This window comes from Arvicola amphibius, chromosome 8, assembly GCF_903992535.2.
Source record: "Arvicola amphibius chromosome 8, mArvAmp1.2, whole genome shotgun sequence".
Lineage (NCBI taxonomy): Eukaryota > Metazoa > Chordata > Mammalia > Rodentia > Cricetidae > Arvicola > Arvicola amphibius.
The window spans coordinates 59814424-59841469 of NC_052054.1; the positions used below are offsets into that span (position 1 = coordinate 59814424).

Below are 27046 nucleotides of genomic sequence, written 5' to 3' on the forward strand. Positions count from 1 at the left end.
GCATTCTTTGCTATAAATACAAGAATATAAGCAAAATTTAGTATTTGTTCTTATGAGTATACACATATATTAGCAACTACATGGTACATGCAATCTTGTTAATAGGATGCCCAGAGCCCAGTTAGAAATATCAAAATATCTGCATCCTTCAACAATGGCCACAAGAGACTTGTCTTTTTTATGCCAAACTTGAAAGCTTGTTTCCAAAGTTGCTTCCAAGAACACAATATTTTATATTTTTTGTGTAGGGTCACAAATTTTCGTATAATACTTTTTTGCTTAGCAGAGAAAAGAGTTAATTCACTGCTGTGAATGATTATTTACATAAATATGTTTCTACTTATAAACCTCTTAGCTAAATAAAGGGAAATCTTAGGCATGATCTGATAATATTCTGTTGAAAATTATGGATTGAGTTCGGCAAAGAGGTATACTGTACTCCCAGCACTTGTAGAGACAGGCAGATCATGAATTCTTGATCATCACTGGCTACAAAGTAATTTCCGAGCCAGCCTGAGTTCTGTGACATCTTGTCTCAAAACACTATGCTAGATAACATTGCATATTTTCTGCTATGGATATGTGTGTTTCTTTTAAAATATCTACAGCTGTTACAAATCATTTAGCAGTGAGGATGACAAAAGGGATCTTTCAAGAAGGAGGAAAGACAATATAGTGAGTGTTTCAAAGGCATAAACTGGAAATTCTAACAGGAGGACAGAATGGGAAGAGAGTTGGGAGGTCAGGATAGGGAAGAGATTACAGGGAGGAACAACACACTAAAGGCTCTTTTAAGCTTACTAGTTTAGAAACCTGCTGAAATATACACACATACAAAAGATTACATAGCTTATGAAATGTTATTATTATATAAAGGGTAGACACACCAACCAAAAATTATTATGGTATCAAATAAAACACTCAGTACCAGTAACTGGCCTCATTTTTTCAGGCTATTGACCAAAATGCTCTTATAGTCAAACACAAATTTCACAGATTATTTTCAGAGCAGTGGGTTACCCCCCAAAAGTTGACAGTCAGGCATGACTGCTAAAAAGTATCACATATTAATGTCATAGAACATTCCCTTTGAATATCAACAATATAGAAATCAAGGAGAAAGGAATGTAAACATCGACAGTAAATAACTGACATTGACTTAACTGTCTCTGATTTAGTTTAATCACTTGTAAAGGGATAGTAATGCGCTAGTTTGAATGAGAATTGTCCCCACATGCTTATAAATTTAAATATGTGGTTTCCACTTGGTAGAACTATCTGCAAAAGATGAGGAGTTGTGACCTTGTTGAAGGAGAAGTGACACTGGGCCTTGGCTTTGAGACTTCAAAAGCCCATGGCATCTCAGTTAGCTCTCTCTGCCTCATGCTTGTTAATCAATATATAAGACCTCTCCTTTCAGTAATTGTTATTACATTCAATTATGTATATGTATGTATGTATGTATGTATGTATTACTGAATAAAACTTTTTTAGTATGTATGATGTAAGTACATTTTCAGAATTTGCAAAGAAATGGGACTAATAAAACAAAAAACATCATGAGTGAGGTAACCCAGACCCAAATAGACAAACATGAAAGTGGATATTAGATGTAAAGCAAAGGACAAGCAACCTATAATCCTTGATCTCATATAAACTAAGTAAAGAGGAGAACACTAAAAGAGACATACAAGGATGCCTCTAGAAGGAGAAACATATAAGACTTCCTGAGAAAATTAGGAGGGGGGAGAGAAGGAAAGGTGGATGAGTAGGGGAAGGGAAGGAGAAGAGGGAGGAGGAAAACATGAGGGAATGGGATGTTCAATAAGGGGAAGGACAGTGTGGGAGAGAAAGGAAAGAGATATTTTGATTGAGGGAACCATTAAAGGGTTATTGAGAATCGTAGCCTTAGAAAAATTTCCAGGAATACACAAAATGACCCCAGCAAAGACTAAGCAACAGTGGAGAGGATGCCTAAACTGGCCTTCCCCTGTAATCAGAGTGATAACTTTCTTAATTATCATCATAGAATCTTCAACCAGCAACTGATGGAAGCAGATACAGAGATCTAAAGCACCTGACTGAGCTACTTGAGACCAGCCCAAAAGAGGAAGGAGAGATACTAGAAGCAAAGGGTCAGGACTATGATGGTGATACCCACTAAACAACTGGCCTGAGATAGTGAGAGTTTGCTGACTTTGGACTGACAGCATGGAAACCTACATAAGCACACTGAATGTGGGGAACAGCTGTGAGTCTTGGGCAGTCTGTGGGGCCAATGGCAGTGGGACTAGGATTTATCCCTATTGCTTGTACTGATGTCTAGGAGCACATTCTTTTCGGAGGGATATCTTGCTCAGTCTAGATATAGCAGGGAGGGCCTTGTTCTTGCCTGGAAGTGAAGTTATCAGATTTTGTTGACTCCCCATGGGAAGCCCTACCCTTTCTTAAGAGGGGATGGGGGGTTGGGTAGGATAACGGGGGAAATGTGGGAGAATAGGAGGAAGTAAGAATGGGGATAGTTATGCAAAATATGAAAAAGATTCTATTTAAAAGTTCCTTAGTTAAAAAAGAAGCCATTAGCCGGGCGGTGGTGGCGCACGCCTTTAATCCCAGCACTCGGGAGGCAGAGGCAGGCGGATCTCTGTGAGTTCGAGACCAGCCTGGTCTACAAGAGCTAGTTCCAGGACAGGCTCCAAAGCCACAGAGAAACCCTGTCTCGAAAAACCAAAATAAATAAAGAAGCCATTAATTTGAAAGGGAAAGAGGGCATTTACAGGATGGTTCAAAAAGTGAAAAAGATAAAGAGAAATGTTGCAAAATAAGAGTTGGATGTGGTGGTGCATGCTTTTAATCCCATCACCTGATAACTGAGTGAGCCATCTGGGTCTACAGAGTGAATTCCTGCACAAACAGGGCTACACAAAAAGACATAGATAAATAAATAAATAAATAAATAAATAAATAAATAAATAAATGGAAAAAATGAAAAAAATAAATAGAAATTTTAAAAAAACTTTATACTTCAATTTTTTAAAAGAGCCTTAAGCTCTCAGCCCCTCCATGGGTGCCATGCCTACCAGCCTGCTGCTATACTCCCTGCCATGATGGTCAATAACTCTGTTCTTCTATAACCATGTGCCTCAAACTAAATGTTTTCTTCTATAAGCTGTTTTGGTAATGGTGTTTTTTTCACAGCAATAGAAAAGAAACTAAGACAAGGACTTTGAAAATCAGCTATTACATCCCTTATACACAATGTGTTACTCTTTAAGGAAGATTTATACCTGTGGCAAAGCTATAATCAAGTGTGGAATATCATATCATTGAGTCACAATATCTCAAAGACATACAGAAATCAAAGAACAGGAATTTCTTCATTCATATACACAGACTCACATTTAGCAGCAATGAAGTACACAGATAATAGTCTTAAGCTTAATTCAAGTATCAATTGCAGAGTATGATAGTGTCAATTATTAACTTGAGAGATATAGAAACACTTGGGAGCTGGGCTTTTGAGTCTGCCTATTATCTTGATTGTGTTAATAGGGGAGGAGCTATCTTATATGGATGGTTTGCTTACTTGGTTGGGGATCCTGGACTGTGTAAAATGGAGAAAAATATCTTCTTGCTTAATTATTGTTTTCTCACTGTCACCTTAATTTCCACATCATAGTGACGAACTATACTTTCAACTGTCATCTAAAAAAATTCTTTCTAATTTTATGTTGCCAGGGTATTCTATCAAAGTAACAGGAAAATCTACTAAAACATAGGCTACATCTGCCTATTACATGAAAGTAAGGAACTGATGGCATTGCAGGTAAGCTTAGAGGATGTGAGGAGCCATATTACTATGGATTTTCTTTCACAAAAGTAGAAAATTCTCCACATCCTCTCCAGCAAAGGCTATCATTGGTGTTTTGATTTTAGCCAGTCTGACAGGTGTAAGATGGTATCTCAAAGTTGTTTTGATTTGCATTTCCCTGATTGCTAAGGAGGTTGAGCATGCCCTTAAGTGTCTTTTGGCCATTCGAACTTCTTCTGTTGAGAATTCTCTGTTCAGTTCAGTGCCCCATTTTTTAATTGGGTTAATTAGCATTTTAAAGTCTAGTCTCTTGAGTTCCTTATATATTTTGGAGATCAGACCTTTGTCTGTTGCGGGGTTGGTGAAGATTTTTTCCCAGTCAGTAGGCTGCCTTTGTGTCTTGGTGACAGTGTCCTTTGCTTTACAGAAGCTGCTCAGCTTCAGGAGGTCCCATTTATTCAATGTTGCCCTTAATGTCTGTGCTGCTGGGGCTATACGTAGGAAGCGATCTCCTGTGCCCAAATGTTGTAGAGTACTTCCCACTTTCTCCTCTAACAGGTTCAGTGTGTTCAGATTGATATTGAGGTCTTTAATCCATTTGGACTTGAGTTTTGTGCATGGTGATAGACACGAGATGTGGAGTAAGGGGTACACTCATCCATTGCTGGTGGGAATGCAAACTTGTGCAACCACTTTGGAAAGCAGTGTGGAGGTTTCTCAGGAAATTCGGGATCAACCTACCCCAGGACCCAGCAATCCCACTCTTGGGAATTTACCCAAGAGATGCCCAATCATATTACAAAAGCATTTGTTCAACTATGTTTATAGCAGCATTATTTGTAATAGCCAGAACCTGGAAACAACCTAGATGCCCTTCAGTGGAAGAATGGATGAAGAAAGTGTGGAATATATACATATTAGAGTACTACTCAGCGGTAAAAAACAATGACATCTTGAATTTTGCATGCAAATGGATGGAAATAGAAAACACCATCCTGAGTGAGGTAACCCAGGCCCAAAAAGATGAACATGGGATGTACTCACTCATAATTGGTTTCTAGCCATAAATAAAGGACATCGAGCCTATAATTCATAAAAAATCCTAGAGAAGCTATATAAGAAGGTGAACCCAAAGAAAAACATATAGTTATCCTCCTGGATACTGGAAGTAGACAAGATTGCCGGACAAAAAATGGGAACATGAGGGTGGAGTGGGATGGGGGGAGGGGAGAATGGGGAGAGAAAAATGTGAAGTGGAGGATGGGAAGAGCTTGGGGGAATAGGATGGTTGGGATATAGGAAAAGTGGATATGGGAACAAGGAATTATATATCTTGGTTAAGGGAGCCATTCTAGGGTTGGCAGAGACTTGACTCTAGAGGGGTTCCCAGGTGTCCAGGAAGATGCCCCCAGCTAGGTCCTTGGGCAGCTGAGGAGAGGGTGCAAGAAATGTACAGATCCTATTGCCATACTCATGAATATCTTGCATATCACCATAGAACCTTCACCTGGCATTGGATGGAGAAAATGACAGAGCCCCACATAGGAGCAATGGACTGAGCTCCCAAGGTCTTGATGAGGAGCAAACGGAGGGAGATCATGGGCAAGGAAGTCAGGACTGTGAGGAGTACGTTTACCCATTGAGACGGTGGGACAGATCTAACAGGAGACCACCAAGTCCAGTTGGAATGGGACTGATGGAACAGGGGACCAAACTGGACTCTCTGAATGTGGCTGACGGTGGAGGAGGACTGAGAAACCAAGGACAACGGCAATGAGCATGAACTCTACAACATGGATGGGCTCACTGTGAGCCTTGTCAGTTTGGTTGCTCACCTTCCTGGACTTAGGGGGAGCTGGGAGGACCTTGGACTTAACATAGTGAAGGGAACCCTGATGACTCTTTGTCTTGGAGAGGGGTGGAGTGGGGGTATAGGTAGAAGGGAGAGGAGGGAAGGGGGAGGAGGAGGGGAGGAGATGGAAATTTTTAATAAAAAAGACTAAAAAAAAGTAGAAAGTTCTCATGTTCTCACTACTCCACCCTGACCAGAAATCACTTATGTAGACAAGATTGAACTTATATCATAGAGATCCAGTTCTCTCTGCCTCTCACTGAAAACACAGACATCAACCTGCCTTTGCCTCCCAACCTAAAGAAGGATATGCCTATGAAGGTATAAGAAGCTTACAGAACACTAAATAGATTGGTACAAAAATAAAGAGTACCCTCATCATATAATACTCAGAACACTAAACAAGCAGGATAAAGAAAGAATATTAAGAGCTGCAAAGGAAAAAGGCCAAGTAACATATGAAGGCAGACCCATCAGAGTTATACCAGAATTCTCAATGGAAATTCTGAAAGCAGAAAGTCTTCGACAGACTTTCTGTAGACACTAAGACACCAGGGATGCGAGCCCATACTACTATCCCCAGAAAAGCTCTCAATCACCATACATGGAGAAAAGAAAATATCCCAAGACAAAACCAGATTTAAAAATATCTATTCACAAATCCAGCCCCACATCAAGCACTAGCAGGAACACTCCAACCCAAGGAAGTTACCTGTACCCGCAAAAAGTACAGTCAATAGATAACCTTACTCTAGCAAACCCCAAAGAAGGGAAAGACACAAACATACCACCACCACAAACAAAACCAAGAACAGAAATTAGCAATCACTGATCATTAATAGCTCTCAATATGAATTTACTCAATTTACCTTAGTATAACAGAATTGTGTACAAAAACAGGACCTAGCCTTCTGCTATATATGAGAAACAAACCTCAAACTCAAAGACAGACATAACTGGAGAGTATAGGGTTGAGAAAAATTTAGTAATCAAATGGATCTAAGAAGGAAACTGGTATAGCTATACTAATATATACCAAAAGAGATTTCAAACTAAAATTAATCGAAAGAGATGGATAAGGACATTTCATATTCATCACAGGAATAATCCATCCAGATGAAATGCCAATTCTGAACATCTTTGCACCAAATCCAAAGGCACCCACATTTATAAAAGAAACATTACTAAAACTTAAATCACACATCAAACCCTACACACTAATAGTGGGAGACTTTAATACCCCATGCTCACCATTAGATACGTTTGCCAGACAGAATATTAAGAGTAATAAAGTAATTAACAGATATTATGATTCAAATGGACTTAACATATATCGATATAACATTCCACCCAAACACAAAAAAATATAAATTATTCTCAACACCTCACAGAACCATCTCTAAAATTGACCAAATATTCCTTCACAAAGCAAACCTCAACAGATACAAACAAGTTGGAATAACCTTCTGTATTTTATTGAATCACCATGTCTTAAAGTTAGAATTCAACAATAAAACTAATTACAGAATTCTACAAACTCATGGAAATTGAACAATGCTCAACTGAATTATTACTGGATCTAAGAAGAAATAAAGAAATTTAAGACTTCATAGAATTTAACAAAAAAGTACAAAATACCCCCAACTAAGAGTCTAAATGTCTACATAACGATTATGGAGAAAGCTCAAACTAGTGACTTAACAGCACACCTAAAGCTCTAAAACAAAGAGAAGCAAACTCATTCAGGAGGAGTAGATGCCAAGAAATAATCAATTTGAGAGATGAATTCAATAAAATAGAAACAAAAAAGCAATACAAATGTTCAGTGATGCAAAGAGTTGGTTCTTTGTGAAAATCAACAGGATAGACAAACTCTTACCAAAACTGGCCAAGAGGCAGAGAGTGAACATCGATATTAACAAAATCAGAAATGAAAAAAGACATTAAGAACAGACAATGAGGAAATGCACAGAATCATTAGGGAATATTTTAAAACATACTCAACAAAATTGAAAAATGTAGAAGAAATGGACAATTTTTTGAATAGGTACTAAATACCAAAATTAAATTAAATGTATCTGAAATAAACTGAGATAAACAATTTAAATGCACCTATAGTCCCTAAGGAAATAGAAACACCATCAAAAGTCTCCCAACCCAATGTCCAGATTGTTTCAGTGCAGAATTCTATCAGAATTTCAAAGATCTAATATCAACAGTCCTCAAACTGTTCCCTACAATAGAAACAGAATCAATATTGCCAAAATTTTTATAAGGCTACAATTACCCTGATACCCAAACAGCACACAGATACAACTAAGAAGAGAAATTACAGATCAATCTCCCTCATGAATGTTGCTGCAAAAACACTCAATAAAATACTGGCAAATGGAATCTAAAAATGAATCAAGAAATCATTGACCATGATCAATTTGACTTCCTCCCAGTAATGCAGGGATGGTTCAACATACAGAAATTGGTCAGTGTAATCTTAAATAAGTAGGATCAACATAGAAAAATGGCAATTTTACCAAAAGCAATATACAGATTCAGTGCAATCCCCATCAAAATCCCGACACAAGTCTTTACTGATCTTGAAAGAACAATACTCAACTTCATATGGAAAACCAAAAGAAACTCAGGATAGCAAAAACAATACTATACAATAATAGAACTTCTGGAGGCATCATCATCCCTGACTTCAAGTTCTACTACAGAGCTATAGTAATAAAAAGCTTGGTATTGGCTTAGAAAGAGACATGTGGGTCAATGAATATAATCAAAGACTCTGATATTAATCCACACACCTATGGACATTTGATTTTTGACAAAGAAGTCAAATTTGTGCAATGGAGAAATGAAAGCTTTTTCATAATCAAATGGTGTTGGTGTAACTGGATGCCAATATGTAGAGAGTGCAATTAGATCCATGTCTATCCCCCATGAAAAAAAACCTCAAGTTTACATGGATCAAAGACCTCAACATAAATCCAGTTACACTAAACCTGATTGAAGAGAAATTGGGAAGTAGTCTTGAACACATGGGCAAAGGAGCCCACTTCCAAAATAAAACACCAGTAGCACATACACTGAGAGCAACAATCAATAAATGGAAACTTCTGAAACTGCAAAGCTTCCTCAGGCAAAGGACCCAGTCAATAAGACAAAATGGCAGCCCACAGAATGGGAAAAGTTCTTTACTAACTGTATATCTGACAGAGGTCTGCTTTCCAAAATATATAAAGATCTCAAGAAACCAGATATCAAAATACAAAATAATTCAATTAAAAAATAAAAATTGTTTGAAAATGCAACAAAAAAGAGAAAAATATTCCGATGATAGTTTCTTTTCTATTCTTCTTGGGATATTCCTCAGTTATTAAAAGTGTTCTACAGCCTGAAAAGTACTTTATAATTTTGAAATTATATCTTTGTAAGTTAACAAAGTACATACTTTTTACCTAGCTATATAAGCAGGAAGAGAGAGGGGGACAAGCAAAGATAGATTCAGGAGGAAGAAGGCATAGATGTATGTTTACTCCATGGACATATTTGGATCTGTCAGATACTTACAATTTGAACAATTAAAATAAGCCCTCTACGAAGGAATAGAGACCATTTCAGTCTGTGACCAGACTACTCTAAGCACACCTGAATGTATCTAAGCAGAGAAGAGAAGAGTTATGCCTGGTCAGGACATGGATGCTATATTACTCTAAATGCAATGACTATAAATGTATGCACTAAGAAAAAAGCATATGTTTAGCGATTTAGCATTTGCTTTGCTACATAGTTATTCATAACATCTTAAACATCAATTTTTTATTAAGTTATTATACAAAATTATTTTCTCATTAAAATATTTTCAAATAGTATAGTAAAGCTTTTAAGGAAGATTATACAGATTACAAATTATGTCTTAAATAATTTGTGAATTTATTATTAGAGATAATTTCTTCCTTCCTCCCTTCCTCCTTTCATTCCTTCTATCCTTAGTCCTTATATTCCTTAGGCCCTTCCCTCTTTCTCGTCCCTCTTTTCTCTATCCCTACCTGTCCATTACTTTGAGTTGTACATGTCCTTTTCTTATTTTCCTTTGCTACTTTGCCTCCCTATCTCTTTTCTTCCCTTCACTGGTCATTACATCTATCTTTTCCAGTTGTCTTTTCCTTATGTTCCTGCCTGTTTCTTCCGTTATACTATTCTTTGTGCCTACTTGTGAATAATTTCAAGATGTGTTGTCTATTCCAAGGTATAAGCCGGCAGGACCTAATCCATCGTATTATTAACTGTAATAATGCCCTCTAATCTATGCACACATATTTTTTTCCTCATCCTCCTCAGTTCACATCAATAACGATAGAGTTATAATGAGGTAAGTGGACTTCACACGACTTTGATGCTGGCAGAGGTGTGCCAATAGGAAGGTAGTCTTTCTTCCTAACAATGGGATCAAACAGGACTCTCTGAACGTGGCGGACAATGAGGGCTGACTGAGAAGCCAAGGGCAATGGCACTGGGTTTTGATCCTACTGCATGTACTGGCTTTGAGGAAGCCTAGTCTGTTTACATGTGCACCTTCCTGGACCTGACTGCAGGGGGGAGGACCTTTGACTTCCCACAGTGCAGGGAACCCTGACTGCTCTTTGGACTGGAGAGGGAGGGGAGGGGAGTGGGAGGGAAATGGGTGGTGGGGAGGAGGCGAACATTTTTAATAATAAAAAAAAAAAGAAAACAAAAGCCACATTCAGCAATCTTCTAAAGCACCTACAAATGTTTCTTTTATTTATCCTGTAGTCCAGGTTGGCCTCTAACTCAGAGTTCTCCAGCCTTTGCGTGTCTCCCAAATTGCTAAGGTCATAGGTATGTGTCACCAAACTTTTTCATTTTTCTTTATATTTAAATTTGAAGTTGATATTATTTGACAAATTAAAAATGTCAGAAATGAGATAATCTTTTCTATAAATATTTTTCTTTAGAACGCAAAATGATATTTCCCAAACTGAATCTTGAGTCACATTTTTGGAAATATCATTTACATTTTATTTTTAAGTAATTTGTGAGTGAAAAGTTTTGATTACTGTGGCAAATGTTACTTTTTAATAAACAATATGTGTTAGCAAAATAAGGATTATATCTACACATTAAAAAGCAAACAGAAAATTATTTATAATATGTATGGGAGCCTGTGCAGAGGTGGTACATGCCTTTAATTTCAGCACTTGGGAGGCAGAGGTGAATATCCATGAGTTTGAGGTCAGTTTCTTCTACAGAGTGAACTGCAAGACACGTTCCAAAGCTACACAGAAAAACCCTGTCTCCAAAAATATGTTCTTTATGAATTAATGAAGGTTGTCATTTGGCATCAGTTTTATAGATATTAAATATTTTCTTATTCAGAGTCAAAATTGTTCAAGGAATGGCACTTGGATTATATTCCTATATGTGTATGAGAGCTCTCAGTTTATTTTGTTGAAGTCCTAACAGTGGAAGTGGTACCTGATCCATCCAAATTTGGAAGCGGAATTCTATTATTATGTATATCTTTTCTTTGTTTTAATGAACCAAGTATATTAAGATCAACCAAAACCATCAAAGAAGAAAATTCCTTCATATTTATATTTCAAAAAATGTATTTTATATTAATGTCAATTTTTACTGCCTTCAAGAAAATAATAGCTGCTTATTTATAACTACAACCTCCAGTAACAATAATTACTAACCTTATTGCACCATTTGCCCAATATGTGCTATTCCTTTTGAGACCTCTGTGCTTGTCTCTATCAGTATAATCCTCCTGCCTCTGTATGCAAAGCTTATGAAGCTCCAGTTACCTTTCCCACTACCTTCTGTTATTCCACATGTTTATGAAACATTATTCAGTGTGTACTTTAGTACCACCAAGGTCTCCACACCCAGAACTAAAGGTGTTCAAAAAGAAATGTAAGTATATATTTATGCTAAGATTAGCTAAATAGTGTATAAAAGAAAATCAAAATGTATAGAATTATGCATTTCTACACAGTTTGGTTACATTTGGTCATCATTTACAATATTAATGAAGGCTGCTCACTCTATTGTTACCAATTGCACAAATCTGGAAGCTTCCTAGGTTCCAGCATGCAGAGACTGTCAGTATCCACAGAACAAGCAAAACGTACCAAGTTCTCATCTGTTTTTAGTGACATGTAATCTAGAAATAAACAAATATGCCAGAAATACATAGCATCTATAGGTGTAATTTTCTTCTTTTGGTCTACTTCAGTTTCTAAAACTTATTATATTCCAATTTTCTTTTGCAAATCATTTTAGTAATATTAAAATTATCCTGCTTTATGCAAAGAAAAATAGAATGCATTTTAATGGAAGAGTTGACCTGCAGAAAGATGAATAATTTGCATCAATTTTTGTGCATTATGTTAAACTAATGAAGACAAATGTATTCATTCATTTCAGTAAAGCCTAAAACCTGAAGGCCGGCAATTTCATGCATCTGTAATGATGAATATTACAGTACTTATTATATGATGAATTGGGAATTCTAGAAATGGTTGATGAGTATAACCAGGAGAAAACATGTTTCTCATACTGATTTATATTTTTATAAACATTGGCATCTGCCTCAAACAATGTGTCTCATTTGGTACGATTACATATCTCCTACTCATTAAATAATGAAAAATAAAGGACCACTAGATCTCAATACTAAAATTGAAACAAAACAAAGAAATTCATATTTTTACATGTCAGAGTACAGTATTGCCTTAATAAAACTTAATAACATAAAACTCATGGTTGCAGGCAGGCTGAGGAGGGTACAGATATTGTTAAGTTAAAACTTGTTCAAGAAGTACTAATACAAGTATTTTACATTCATAATATAAAATATTTTACAGGAGTAAAATGTATACCTAAATCATTAAACATAATGATAAATTTTTAACAATTGCATGTACAGTAAACATACTCTTCAAATTTAACCTTTTGGGGTATCATAAACATGCCTATATCATCTTTGAATTCACTACATGCAAATTAATTAGGTCTTTGTATGTTAAGGCAGAATATATAGACAACACGAATTGGAAAGGAGCTGGAGCTCCTATCATGTTGAATTAACTCTGCATGTAAAAGGGTATCACCCAGATCACAGGCGCTCCTGATATCATGGACAACATGATGCGCAGAGCCATGAGCACAGTTCTCCACATGTTCTTCCCAGGGCCTCAACTGTGATGGTGGAAGTTGTGAGGAAAGTTGCAAATGGAAGGAACATGCCATTAGCCCATTGCTATGAAAAGTAATAGTAATGAGACCTTCCAGGCTGTTTACAGTATTTCTACCAAACCAAACTGGACAAAAGCAAAACATAAAAATGCTAACTGACACTAGTGTAGCTTTTTTTGTTTTTTCTAAAAACTGCATTTCTATCAGATGGCAAGCCTGGTCCTCAAAGTGTAATATGCACTCAATCTTTCAAAATGAGAAATCAGAGAGCTTCTAGTACAGAGCAAAAAGTTCCATTAAAGAGAAATGCCCCCTCCTTTTCTAAGCACATTATCACCTATGGCGTATTTAAGAAGAAAGATTACAGCTGCTCGCATGTGCTAAATATTCCTTAAGGAAACTCCTGTGATTTGACTTTTGAATTTTACCACTCCCAGAGCTTTTCTAAAATATTATTTCAAGTGAACTAGGAAATTCAGTCAACATATTAGGTGTAAAAACATCTACAGCTTCCAAGTTCTACTACACAGTAAATGTCACATTAGAATAATAGTGCTGCTATCAGGGAAACTGTGAAAGGGATTTAACACCACCACACACTTAATTAAACCAGCTTGTGATTATTTAGCATTTGCCTGCATGTCTCTACTAAGGTATTCGTGTAAACAGAGCTGCCCTAATTAAATAGCTTCTCTCTGAGCCACTCAGCATGTTCACAGCACACTTTAGGCAGTTATCATCACAATAAGAGTGATGGATGGAACAGGAAGTCACATATGAAGCATGGAGGAGGAGCCTGGCAGACTACCATCTCTGTAAACCACAAAACAAAATTCAGGGGCAGGCACAGTCTCATTTTTCAGAGTCGTTTCAGATTTCTCATGTCAATAACTATTATACTACTTCATTCATTAATTTACTTCCCAGACACATATAACCAAAAGACAATGTCTAAAGAAAAAAAAAACTGAATGAAAGTAAAAAGAAGAAGGAGGAGGAGGAGGAGGAGGAGAAGGAGAAGGAGAAGGAGAAGGAGAAGGAGAAGGAGAAGAAGAAGAAGAAGAAGAAGAAGAAGAAGAAGAAGAAGAAGAAGAAGAAGAAGAAGAAGAAGAAAAAGAAAGCTCCTTCCTCTGATTACACTAGAATTCAATGTTGTCATTGAAGGTATCAGTACTAAAGTTATAAAGTCGGACTGTAGAAAATTCCTATAGGTGCTCTAAACTTTCCAAAACCAAAGCCTGCATTATATTCCTTTCTCTGGATTTATTTCTAACTCTCTGGGAAAAAGAGAAAAAGCCCAAAGTGTCATTATTTCACACACTAATATATTCCTTTAAATTTTTCTTCTGTTAGCTTATGGGTAAATAAGATTTACACTGAGTAAATACAATAATAACAGAATAATAGTCTTCAGAATGATTGATAATGATAAGGAACCAAATGCCACCTATTTCAGAATTGTGGATATGGTTCTGAATGAAAGGTTATTTTATTCAAGTATAGTTGTGTGTCATTGTGTTTATTAATAATGAAAAAGTAAAAATAATTCACGAAACCATACTTCTTGCCAAGGTGTAAAATAGGAAGTTTTAAATTCCTGCCTGGAATATTTTCCCACAGAGTCATGTGTCTTAAGAGGCAGCTATGAAGGAAGCAAATGCTGAGGGAGCAGGCCTGAGCCAGAGACCTCTGCGGGAACAGGCCCAAGCCAGTGACCTCCACAGGAGGAGGCTTGAGCCACTGACCTCCACTGGAGCAGGCCAGAGGCAGCTACCTCCACAGAAGCAGGTACAAGGAAGCCACCACTGAGGGAATAGGGCTAAGCCAGAGAGTTCTGCTTGACTGGGTGTATGGCACAATGACCTCCATCAGAGCAGGTCCAAGACCAGTATCTCCACCAGAGCAGGCCTGAGCCAGCGACCTCTGCCAGAGCAGGACCAAAAAAGCAACCTCCATGGGAGCAGACCCTAACAACTCCTAGTATTTCAGAATGACCCTGGGAATGCTGAACAACCTACAAGAACACCGAGAAACTTCCTGGGTGACTGGAACCATGGCCCTGACTGCACCATGGAGAAAAACCATCTGAGCCTTGGATTCACTGGAACCTATAAGACTGATCACCAGTGATACAGCCCCAATCAGAGAAAAAGATGGCTAGACAAGGTAAAAACACATTCAACAACACAAAGAGCAGCACACACCAATAAAAACTAGCGTACCTACAACAGCAAAACTGGAACAACCAAATATAGATGAAGCAGGAAAAATGACCTAAAAATAATTTTTGTGAAAGTGTTTGAGGCCCTTAAAGAAGATATGAAAAATTCCTTCAAAGAAATGGAGGAAAAGACAAACAAAATATTGGAAGAAATCAACAAATTCCTTAAAGGAAAAAAAAACAATAAAACAGATGAAAGAAATGATTCAAGACTTGAAATCTAAAAATAGAAACAATAAAGGGAACAAAAACAGGAAATTATACAAATGAAAATTATGAGAAAATGATCAGAAACCACAAATTCAAGCAAAAACAGCAGAATACAATAGGCAGAAGTGAGAATCTCAAGTGCTGAAGATACAATAAAGGAAAAAGACTCATTGGTCAAAAAATATTGAATTACATAACAAAGAAGCTTTGGTAAAGCAAAGGACAGGGTCAACAAGACAAAATGGCAGCCTACAGAATGGAAAAAGATCTTTGCCAACCCCATATCAGATAGAGGGTTGATCTCCAAAATATACAAAGAACTCAAGGAATTGGTCATCATATAAAACAAATAATTCAATAAAAAATGGGATACAGACCTAAACAGAGAACTCCAAACAGAGGAATCTAAAATGGCTAAAAGACACTTAAGAAAATGCTCAACATCCTTAGTCATCAGAGAAATGCAAACCAAAACAGTTCTGAGATTCCATCTTACACCTGTAAGAATGGCCAAGATCAAAAACACTGGTGACAACTTATGCTGGAGAGGATATGAGGTAAAGGGAACACTTCTCCATTGCTGATAGGACTGCAAACTGGTACAACCCCTTTGGATATCAGTATGGCAATTTCTCAGAAAATTAGAATCTACCTCAAGAACCAGCAATATCACTTTTGAGTATATACCCAAAAGATGCACAATCGTACCACAAGGACATGTGCTAAACTATGGTCATAACAGCATTGTTTGTTATAGCCAGAACCTGGAGACAACCTAAATGCCCCTCAATCGAAAAATGGATATGGAAAATGTGGTACATTTATACAATGGAGTACTACACAGCAGAAAAAAATAATGACATATTGAAATTTGCAGGCAAATGGATAGAGCTAAAAAACATTATATCAAGTGAGGTAGTTCTGGCCCAGAAAGACAAATATCATATATATATATATCATATATATATATATATATGTATGTATATATATTCATTCATAAGTAGTTTTTAGACATAAAGCAAAGAAAAATCAGCCTACAAATTACAATCCCAGAGATCCTAGACAACAATGAAGACCGTAAGAGAGACATACATGGAACTAATTTACCAGGAAAGTAGAAAAAGACAAGATCTCCTGAGTAAATTGGGAGCATGGGGCCCATGGGAGAGGGTAGAAGTGGATAGGAGAGGAAGGGAGGAAAGCAGAGAAAAATATATAGCTCAATAAATACTATAAAACAACTTAAAAATAATTAAAATAAAAAAGGGGTAAGTGTGAGTTGTCTGTTTGTATATCAAACTTCTCTGATGAAAGTTATGAGAGAATTGAAGTTCATTCCTGATGTGTTTGACTTGGAAAACATTTTGATAAATCTTAATTTTGAATAAGATAGAACCCACTAAAGTCAAGAACTCACTTGCATTAAATGAAAGAGAAACAAACACAAAACTACATTATATGACAAAATGAAGTAGCACCAGCATGTGATATTCTATCTCTGTGTCCTGTCTGTTGTCTTCTCCCTTTTCTGTCCCTTTTCCCTCTTCTATTTTATTTTCCTGCTACAGTTGGAGACCCCATCTGCCTATCCTAATAGCACTAGGATTATATTTAAACCAATGTGATTAAGCAGGCTAATTTTTTTCTATTTCAATAACTTTAGTTACATCTGCAGCATAATTTTGTTTAAGATACTCATTTTTAGGCTCTAAATATCAAGGCATGAGCCCATTTTAGGAACCCTTATTTCTGTCCTCTACAGGTACACCTTGGATATGATAATCATTTAAAGCAATTATTTATATAAACAATAAGCACATATAAATTTGTAAATATTGGCACACACATTATGAAATTCCCATTGATTTTTTCCTGGAAAGGATATTGGTATTATTATTATCATTCTCATTCTCATTTTGAGGTAGTATCTTGAAGACTATTCCAGGCCTGACTCAAACAATCCTCCAGCCAGCCACAGGAGTGTGTCGAAATACAAATGTGCAATATAATATCATCTTATATTATTTTTATTTCACTATATTATTGTGACTAAAACTAATTTTAACACATATAACTGAAGAAATGTTAGAGGCAGTTAATACTTGGCATCAAATATCATAGATATGTCACTGCTAATTATTCTGCTCTAATTCTTTTCAGTGAAACAATATTTGTAGGAACAAACATAAACTTCATTTTTAGTTAACTTTAATAATGTAATAAGCTCCAAATTTTAAACAAAACAAAATTATCAATTTTTAATTTATTTATAAAACTAAATAAAAAAGTTTGAAGCCAGGTACAATGAATTTTTGATTTAAATTTATATTTGCAATATCTCTCATTTGTTCATTTTGAAGGCTGAGGCAAGAGTGTGGCCTGTACATTTGAAATCTCAATATCATACATAGTAAGCTTAAGGTAAGCCTGGGCTTCAGACTGAGATCATTTCTCAAAAAAATCAAAACAATAATAATAATTATAAATTTGAGAATTGAATATTTCTAAAATGAACATGTTCCAAATGTTTCAACCTAGACAAAGGACATTATCAGCCAGATATCTGATATAAATTAATTTTTCTTTTGACATGCTCAATTGGAAGTAATATCCAACTTGTGAAAATATTCATACAATATATTTTGATTATATTCTTTTCTCTTCCCCAGGTTGTTTTATGCCAAAACTTTTAACTTTCTCTCAGAAATATAAATACCACGTTAAGATGTATTAGGTAAAGGTTTTTCTGTGAACTGTGTAGAGTCCTTGCTTTCCCCCTTTAAACAACAACTCAGATTAGTGAAAAAATACAGAGGCTGTTGGTAACCTACCCATGGGAGTGCCAACGCCATAACCCTTGGAGTCTATAAGGCCGCCAATCTGTGTGAGGTTACAGTTACGCTGGGTAACGAACTCGATAGTTGTTGACTCCATTAGGAAAGCATAATCAGAGGTGAGGACTCGCTGGATCCCTTCTTCATTGCTTTTGACAAGCACAGACTGTCTCCTGCTGCTCATAAACGCCCACATTTTGTCATACGTTGAGATTTTTGATTTCTGGAGAAAAGTAACATAAGTTTAATAAAATATGTTACATTCTACAGAGTCTTACAACATTTAGACAAAATAGAATTCACAGTTTTTCACAGGCCAGTCTATATTTGTCCCATTTACAAAAAAAATCAAGGTTTATACAACATGTATCTAGTAATTAATTACATTTCTGGGTAAATGACAATTTAACAAATATATTGAAAGTGTCTCAGTCTAAAAATTCAAACTAGTAAATTATAAAAAATAGTAGGAATTAGAGATGCAAATGAGCTTACTAAAGACTCTCCTGATTTCAGTGTACGCAAGTTTCCTGTGGGTATTTTTTATGTTGCTTAACATCAAATTAAGAAATGACAAATATTGGACACAGATTGGCACTGTGATGCAACAGTGATTTTTGTTGTATTTCACCAATTTGGTGACTCTATCACAGACATCAAATCAGTTTCCTAGGATATAAAGCTATAGTTGAAGAGATGGGGAAAATTTATTGCATATAAGGAAATTACAAATAAAAATAGCCATATTTCCACTTATACAAGATACAGTTTCCACAGATGCCCCCAGAGTCTACACAAAGACAAGTAGAAATCTGTTGTTCCAGATTGCTAACTAGAAACACTTGGATCACTCAATTAAATAGATTTATGAGCAACTGGAAAATCTCAATGGAGCTCTACTGGAATTTCATTTTAAAGGAAAGAAACGAGTTTTGTTTAGAGCTCTTGGAAGAACATAAATACTAACCAGCTTCTTGCCTGCTGTTCAAAATACCTGCAAGCTCCCAGCTGTATTTAAAACCTACATAGGAGTGGCAAGATAACACTGACCACATGGAAACAAAAAGAAGAGACTTCACACTTTTATTTTCAAGAAAAAGTACAAATTTGTGGGGTTAAAAGCAGGAAACTAAAAAAAGTATTTAAGATTATGGTGAAATTTTGTTTGAGATCATGAAGTTGACAATGAGTTCAAATGTATTTGTTCCCTTAACTATCAGAATCAAGAGAGCAGGATCACATACAGTTTGCTTCCTTTCCCCCTTGAAAACTTTTTTCTAATATTTTGTTTGACATTTAAATCTGAATAAAATAAAAATTAGAGCTCATCTGCAGATGGAAGTAAGTTTGTATAAAGAAATAAAATTGACATCAGTTTTGATTTTGTGAATCTGACTAAAAACATGGAAAAAAATCTACACTTTACTGCACTATTTTTTTATTATAAGTGTAGGCTTGGTGTCTGAAAACAGACAGTAATTTTTTTGAAGATTAAAGAGGAGGCATGCCTTTAATCCTTGCACTCAGGAGGCAGAGGCAGGCAGATCTCTATGAGTTCAAGGTCAGCCTGGTCTACAGAGCAAGTGCCAGGAAAGGCTCCAAAGCTACAGGGAAGTCCTGTCTCAAAAAAAAAAAAAAAAATCAATCAAACAAACAACAACAACAACAAAAAGGATATAAAAAGATGGCTAAGTAGTTTAGGACACGTTGCTCTTTTAGAGGGCCTGGGTTTGATTCCCAGTACTTGTATGGTGGCTCATAACCACCTTTAGCTCTAATTCCAAAAGATTCAACACCACACTGTCCTCAATCTACTATCAGAATTCTTCTAACCTTTAATTGGAAAAAACCTACTATTTTATGAAGTATTTCTTCATTTAAAATACCTGAAATATTTTTGATGCTGTTTTTTCCATTCTCTGAGCACGTTCTAAGGTTTCTATTAAAGGTAATAATTTCCTATTGTCATCTAAGCTCTTTCACTGTTGAGCACTTGTTTTCATCATTTGTTGTATAGAGTTTTAGTATAGCTTTCCTGTTTCTTCCTGTCAAGAAAAATGTTAACCCTTCTATTATTTAAAAATAACTTTAAATATCTAATTTACTTTTACATGTATGGATGTTTTAGCAACATGTATACTGTGCACATATATGCAGTGACTTAATACCAGAAAAAGATATCAGATTCCTTGGGACAGGAGTTACAGATGGTTGTAAGTCACTATGTAGGTGTTAGGAATCAAATCCAGGTCTTCTAGAAGAACAGTCTAAGCTCTTAACCACTGAACAATGTCTCCCGGTCCACATATTTTTTTTGTTCTTTCAAAAGGCACATAACTTGGGCAGAAAGATCACTTTAATTATTTTAATTCTTACAATAAATGTAAAATCCAAATTTTAAGAATTATTGATTGTAGGGCCCAGGTCTGCCCTTGTTCCTGGGGCTCATCTTGAGAACAGTTTCTGGTCAGATGACTAAGCATCCTGTTTGTTTTTGTGCTCCCTCTGCCCCGCCTGGTGATTAGCTGTAGGGCATTGTTGACTCTATTGCTGGTATGGTAATTTCCCACCTGCCTGGGCGGAATTCCTTGGGCAGCAGTAGGATATATAAGATTTTCCCCAAGGTTAAATAAACGGCATTCGGCTGATCTCCTTTCAAATGACCCAGGTCTCTTTGTGTGTTCTTTTAATCTCCAGGCCCTTGTCCGACTCGCGTAAGGTACAGTGGCGCGCGAACTGTACCAAGGGGGTAACACAGAATCAGGTGTTACAATCGATATCTTTTATTTACAACTAGACACAAATTACAGGAGGACCACCATTTAACAATGTTTCTTTGGAATCTCTTTACGTGTTTTCTTGTGTGATTATAATGTCTAAATATTCCTATTCTAAATACAAAATGCTATATGAAAAAAACATATTGGAGTTATAGATTAAAGCCATCACTACCTTTGTAGTTTAATGTATGAGTCTGTGTTTTTCTTCTATAAGTGTATGTGTATGTGTGTGTTTGAAAATTGCTCACCTCTTCTAGGACATTCTATATCAATACAAGACACAAGGAAGAGGACATATTAAAATTTTAAGGATGGCTGTTTTCTGATTCATGGTTACCTATAACCTGCCTTTTCTACTATTTCTCCCTTATATGATCTTCCCCAAAAATTTCATATGAATCAAGCCAGATTTGTAAAATTATAACCTGTGAATTTCATCAACTTGTACTTTTCCTTACAAATATATAATGATTAATTCTGAATACCTTTTGATTATTTTATTACTTTTATTTTTTTAGTGATGGTCATGGTATTGTTGGTTTAGAAACAAGAAAAGGACATGAGTTTTACTTAAATCTAGCATTTAAATGAGACTTCCAGACTACTTGCAAGGTATTTTATGCAAATTCTTAGGCTGAATATGAAGCTGCTTCTATTGTTACTAATACGAACATTCTTTAATAATTGGTTACTTTAAGTAACTTAAATAGAAACTCAGAAAAGACATTATTGATCTGATGTAATGAACACTAGTTCCATCTTGTTAATATGAAGCTGCTTGATCTCTCCCACTTTTAGCTTACATAATAAAAACATACATTTTTTTATGTAAGTCTTACTTTCAGACTATCTTAGTGTTTCTATATCTCTGAAGAGACACCCTGGCCATGGCAATTTTTATGAAGGAAAGTATTTAATTGTGTGACTTACAGTTCAGGTGTTTACTCCATTATTGTCATCACAGGACCTGGTGGCATGCAGGCAGACATAGTGCTGGAGAAGGATCTGAGAATTCTACATTTTGTAGGCAACATCAAGTGAAACTGTCTCACTCAGTGTGGCTTGAGCATATGTGAGCCCTCAAAGACCACCTCCACAGTGACATACTTCCTTCAAGAGGACCAGGCATAGTTTAACAAGGCCAAGCCTTCAAATAGTGTCACTTCCTTTGGGGGGCATTTTCTTTTACACTACCACACAGACTCATAGCGTTATTCTGAAGATGAAATGTGACCAATGTGTATGGGCTACTTTATATAATATTAGGGATTTCCCTTGATTTTTAAAAATGAGGCAAGTAATATTAAGTATTATGTAGACATGGTCTACCACTGTGAACAGGAAGAAACAAAACATAGCATAATGAAAACTTAAATGTAAGTGTATTTTAATGAACTGATTTAGAATCTACTACAGCACTTAGGGTACACTCGGGAGATTGGTTAATTATACATTCCTCTCAAATTATTATGTACTGTAATACTACTTTGATAAGATAAAGTCTTAGAGCCAGTGACTGATATATTTTACCTGCAAAAGACCTAAGTTTGTTCTCTGGAAAGGCAAGAGCCAGGGCATAAACTGAATCCAGAAGACAAACGCTGAAGACAGCTACCATGGGTAAAGAACCGCCTCCCTGATTATCCCTCTCCCCTCTTAAAATTCTAAAAGTAGGATAATAAAATATATTTCTCCCCTTACCCCCAGCCCCAAGATCCCAATTTTTGCCTGGCAATCTAGTTTACTTCCAATATCCAGGAGGATAACTATATGTTTTTCTTTGGGTTCACCTTCGTATTTAGGTTCTCTAGGATTACGAATTATAGGCTCATTTGATGGAGGAGTGTCTATGTGTTACTTTCATTATTAATAAAGAAAACTGCCTTGGCCCTTTAAGAGACAGAAAATTAGGTAGGCGGAGTAGACAGAACAGAATTGTGGGAACAAGGAAGTAGAGTTGGGGAGATGCTTCAGGCAGTCGCCATAGTGAGTCGCCATGATTCTCCTCTCTGAGATGGACACAGGTTAAGATCTCTCCTGGTAAGCCACACCTCGTGGTGCTACATAGATTACTAAATATGGGTTAAAGGAAGATGTGAGAATTAGCCAATAAGAGGCTGAAACTATGGGCCAGGCAGTGTTTTAAAAGAATACAGTTTCCGTGTAATTATTTTGGGTGTAAAGCTAGCCGGCTGGCGGGACACAGCCCACTGTTCCCTTCTACACTCATTGACCTTTATTTATGTCTAGAATCCACTTATGAGTGAGTACATACCAAATTCATCTTTTTGGGTCTGGGTTGGGGAGATGGGGAGAGAAAAGTGAGGAGGGGAATATGGGGAGACCCTGGGGGAATGGGATGGTTGGGATATAGGAAGGGTGGCTAGGTGTCCCCAACTAGTTCCTTGGGCAGCTGAAGAGAGAGAGCCTGAATGGCCCTTTCCTATAGCCATACTGATGAATATCTTCCATATCACCATAGAACCTTTATCTGGCAATGGATGGAGATAGAGACAGAGACACACACTGGAGCCCTAGACTGAGCCCCCAAGGCCCAAATGAGGAGCTGAAGGAGGGAGAACATGAACAAGGAAGTCAGGACCTTGAGGGGTGCGCCCACCCACTGAGATGGTGGGCTGATTTAATGGGAGCTCACCAAGGCCAGCTCGACGGGGACTGAAAAAACATGGGATCAAACTGGACTCTCTGAACGTGGCTGACAAGGAGGGCTGACTGAGAAGCCAAGGACAATGGCACTGAGTTTTGATACTACTGCATGTACTAGCTTTGGGGGATCCTAATCTGTTTAGATGCGCACCTTCCTGGACCTGGATGGAGGGGGGAGGACCTTGGACTTCTTGCAGGGCAGGGAACCTTGACTGCTCCTTGGACTGGAGAGGGAGGGGGAGGGAAATGGGAGGTGGGGAGGAGGACGAAATTTTAATAATAATAAAATATAAAAAAATAAAAGATATTTCTGAATGAAATGTATTTTTGGCTTTTTGAAAACCTCCACGTGGACTTTCATAGTTACTGGACCAGTTTGTAACTCTATTAACAGTGAATAGATGATTTTCTTTCTCCACATCTATACAAGCATATGTTCTCATTTGGTTTGGGGCTCTTAGCAATTCTGACTGAGGAGAGACAATATCATATTACTTTTGATTTGTATTAATCCCACAGCTAAGGATATTGAAAATGTCTACAAGTGTTTGTTATTTGTATTTCACTTTTTGATAATTCTCTTTTTACTACAATCTCCATATTTGTTTTCTTGAGGTTTAATTTTTGAGTTCAACATTTATTATATATTAACTCTTTGTCAGTTGTATAGCTGGTAAAAAGCTCCCTTCCCCCACTCATTTAGCAGGGTGCATTTTCACTTAAGTGATAGAATCCTTTGCTGTACAAAACCTTTTTAATTTCATGGGTATGTGCTTATTAAGTTTGGTCTTAATTCGTGTGCTACTGGGACACTGTTGAGAAAGTCCTGTCTTGTGCCAATGAGTTTAAACCTATTCCCTTTTTTATCCTCTATCAAATTTGGGGAACCAATAATTATGTTGAGGTCTACCATACACTTGGAGTCGAGTTAATTCAGGATAAAACATAAGGGTCAAGTTTCATTCTTCTGCATGTAAGTTATCTACTTACACAGCACTGTTTGCTTAAGATAATGACATCCTCATTGGATATTATTATCCTCTTGATCTAAAAATGAGGTGGCTAAAAGTGTGTGCATTTCTACGAGGGTCCTTACTTCTGTTCTATTGATCAATTGCCCTGTTTTTGTTGCAGTATCATGATACTCTATTTGGTGTAGCTTTGCACTTAACTTGAGTTTTGGGAGAGTGATTCCTCCAGCAGTGTTTTTATTGTTCAGTATTTTTTTTTCTTTTACTATCCTGGGTTATTTCCATTTCAGTGAAGCAGAACATTTGCAGATTCATAGTGATAATGATAATAAGTAACAAAAATATGTTTCATAATTTAATCAATAACTGTTAATAATTTACTATGCTAAATCAATTCATTTTGTAAGAATTGTATTAGATAGGTATTATGAATCCCGTTTAAAAAACATGGAGATATTAATATTTTTTTAAGCACAGATGACTGCTCATTTCTAAAAACAGGACTAAAACTTGGGCTTGTTTTATCGACAGGTATATTTTCTCAATCATTATACTATACTCACTTCATCTAATGACACATATATAATATATTTTCCAGGTACATGCATTATAGACCCCTACAGTGAAACTTGCAGCATTGTGACAATGAGATGGCTTCAGAACTGGAAATAATGCTTTCTAAAATCAGTAAATACTGCTAAATATAATTAGTCATGAATAAGTATACATTTGACAAAAGACATACAAAAGCTGAAAAAGAAGTGGCATAAAATTTCTAAAGAAGTGTAGTACTAAATATAAACAACTGAGAAAAAATATTTTAAAATTGATTTCCATTATTCCACATCCTCTCCAGCAAAGGCTATCACTGGTGTTTTTTTTGATTTTAGCCATTCTGACAGGTGTAAGATGGTATCTCAAAGTTGTTTTGATTTGCATTTTCCTGATTGCTAAGGAGGTTGGACATGACCTTAAGTGTCTTTTGGCCATTTGAACTTCTTCAGTTGAGAATTCTCTGTTCAGATCAGTATGCCATTTTTAATTGGGTTAATTAGCATTTTAAAGTCTAGTTTCTTGAGTTCTTTATATGTTTTGGAGATCAGACTTTTGTCTGTTGTGGGGTTGGTGAAGATCTTCTCCCAATCAGTAGGTTGCCCTTTTGTCTTATTGACAGTGTCTGTTGCTTTACAGAAGCTTCTCAGTTTTAGGAGGTCCCATTTATTCAATGTTGCCCTTATTGTCTGTGCTACTGGGATTATACGTAGGAAATGGTCTCCTGTGCCTATATGTTGTAGACTCTTTCCCACTTTCTCTTCTATCAGGTTCAGAGTGTTCAGATTGATATTGAGATCTTTAATCCATCTGGACTTGAGTTTTGTACATGGTGATAGATAAGGATCTATTTTCATTCTTCTACAGGTTGACATCCAGTTCTGCCAGCACCATTTGTTGAAGATGCTTTCTTTCTTCCATTGTATACTTTTATCTCCTTTGTCAAAAATCAGGTGTTCATAGGTTTGTGGGTTAATATCCAGGTCTTCTATTTGATTCGGATGTGGAGTAAGGGGAACACTCATCCATAGCTGGTGGGAATGCAAACTTGTGCAATCACTTTGGAAAGCAGTGTGGTGGTTTCTCAGGAAATTCGGGATCAACCTACCCCAGGATCCAGCAATACTACTCCTGGGAATATATCCATGAGATGCCCTATCATACTACAAAAGCATTTGTTCAACTATGTTCATAGCAGCATTATTTGTAATAGCCAGATCCTGGAAACAACCTAGATGCCCCTCAATGGAAGAATGGATAAAGGAAGTGTGGAATATATACACATTAGAGTACTACTCAGTGGTAAAAAAACAATGACATCTTGAATTTTGCATGCAAATGGATGGAAATAGAAAACACCATTCTGAGTGAGGTATCTCAGACCCAAAAAGATGAATATGGTATGTACTTACTCATAAGTGGATTCTAGCCATAGAATTGAGCCTATATTTCAGGATCCTAGAGAAGCTAGATAGGAAGGTGTTCCCAAAGAAAAACATCTAGTTATTTTCCTGGATATTGGAAGTAGACAAGATTGCCAGGCAAAAATTGAGAGCTTTGGGTGGGGGTAGGATAGGAGTAAGGGGAGATGGGAGGGTAAAGTGAGAAGGGGAGTATGGGGGGAACTTGGGGGAATGGGACAGTTGGGATGGAGAAAGTGTGTATATGGAATTAGGGAAGTATATATCTTAATTAAGGGAGCCATTTGAAGATAGGCAAGAGATTGGACTCTAGAGGAGTTCCCAGGTGTCCAAGGAGATGTCTCCAGTTTGCTCCTTGAGGAGCTGAGGAGAGGGCTCCTGAACTGGCCCTTTACTATAGCCACACTGGTGATTATCTTGCATATCACCATAGAACCTTCATCAGGTGTTAGATGGAGATAGAGACAGAGACCCACATTGGAGCACTGGACTGAGCTCCC

At 36.6% G+C, this 27046-nt stretch overlaps 1 protein-coding gene across 6 annotated transcripts in view; it reads right to left on the reverse strand.

Moving 5' to 3' along the window:
* The window catches only part of Grik2 (glutamate ionotropic receptor kainate type subunit 2), a 618878-nt gene that overhangs the window by 15865 nt on the left and 575967 nt on the right, over positions 1–27046 (reverse strand). For all 6 annotated transcript variants that reach the window (XM_038339004.1, XM_038338998.1, XM_038338997.1 and 3 more), the window contains one exon: positions 18153–18378. In XM_038339004.1, the coding sequence (XP_038194932.1) occupies positions 18153–18378 (226 nt within the window). The remainder of the gene's footprint in view (positions 1–18152; positions 18379–27046) is intronic.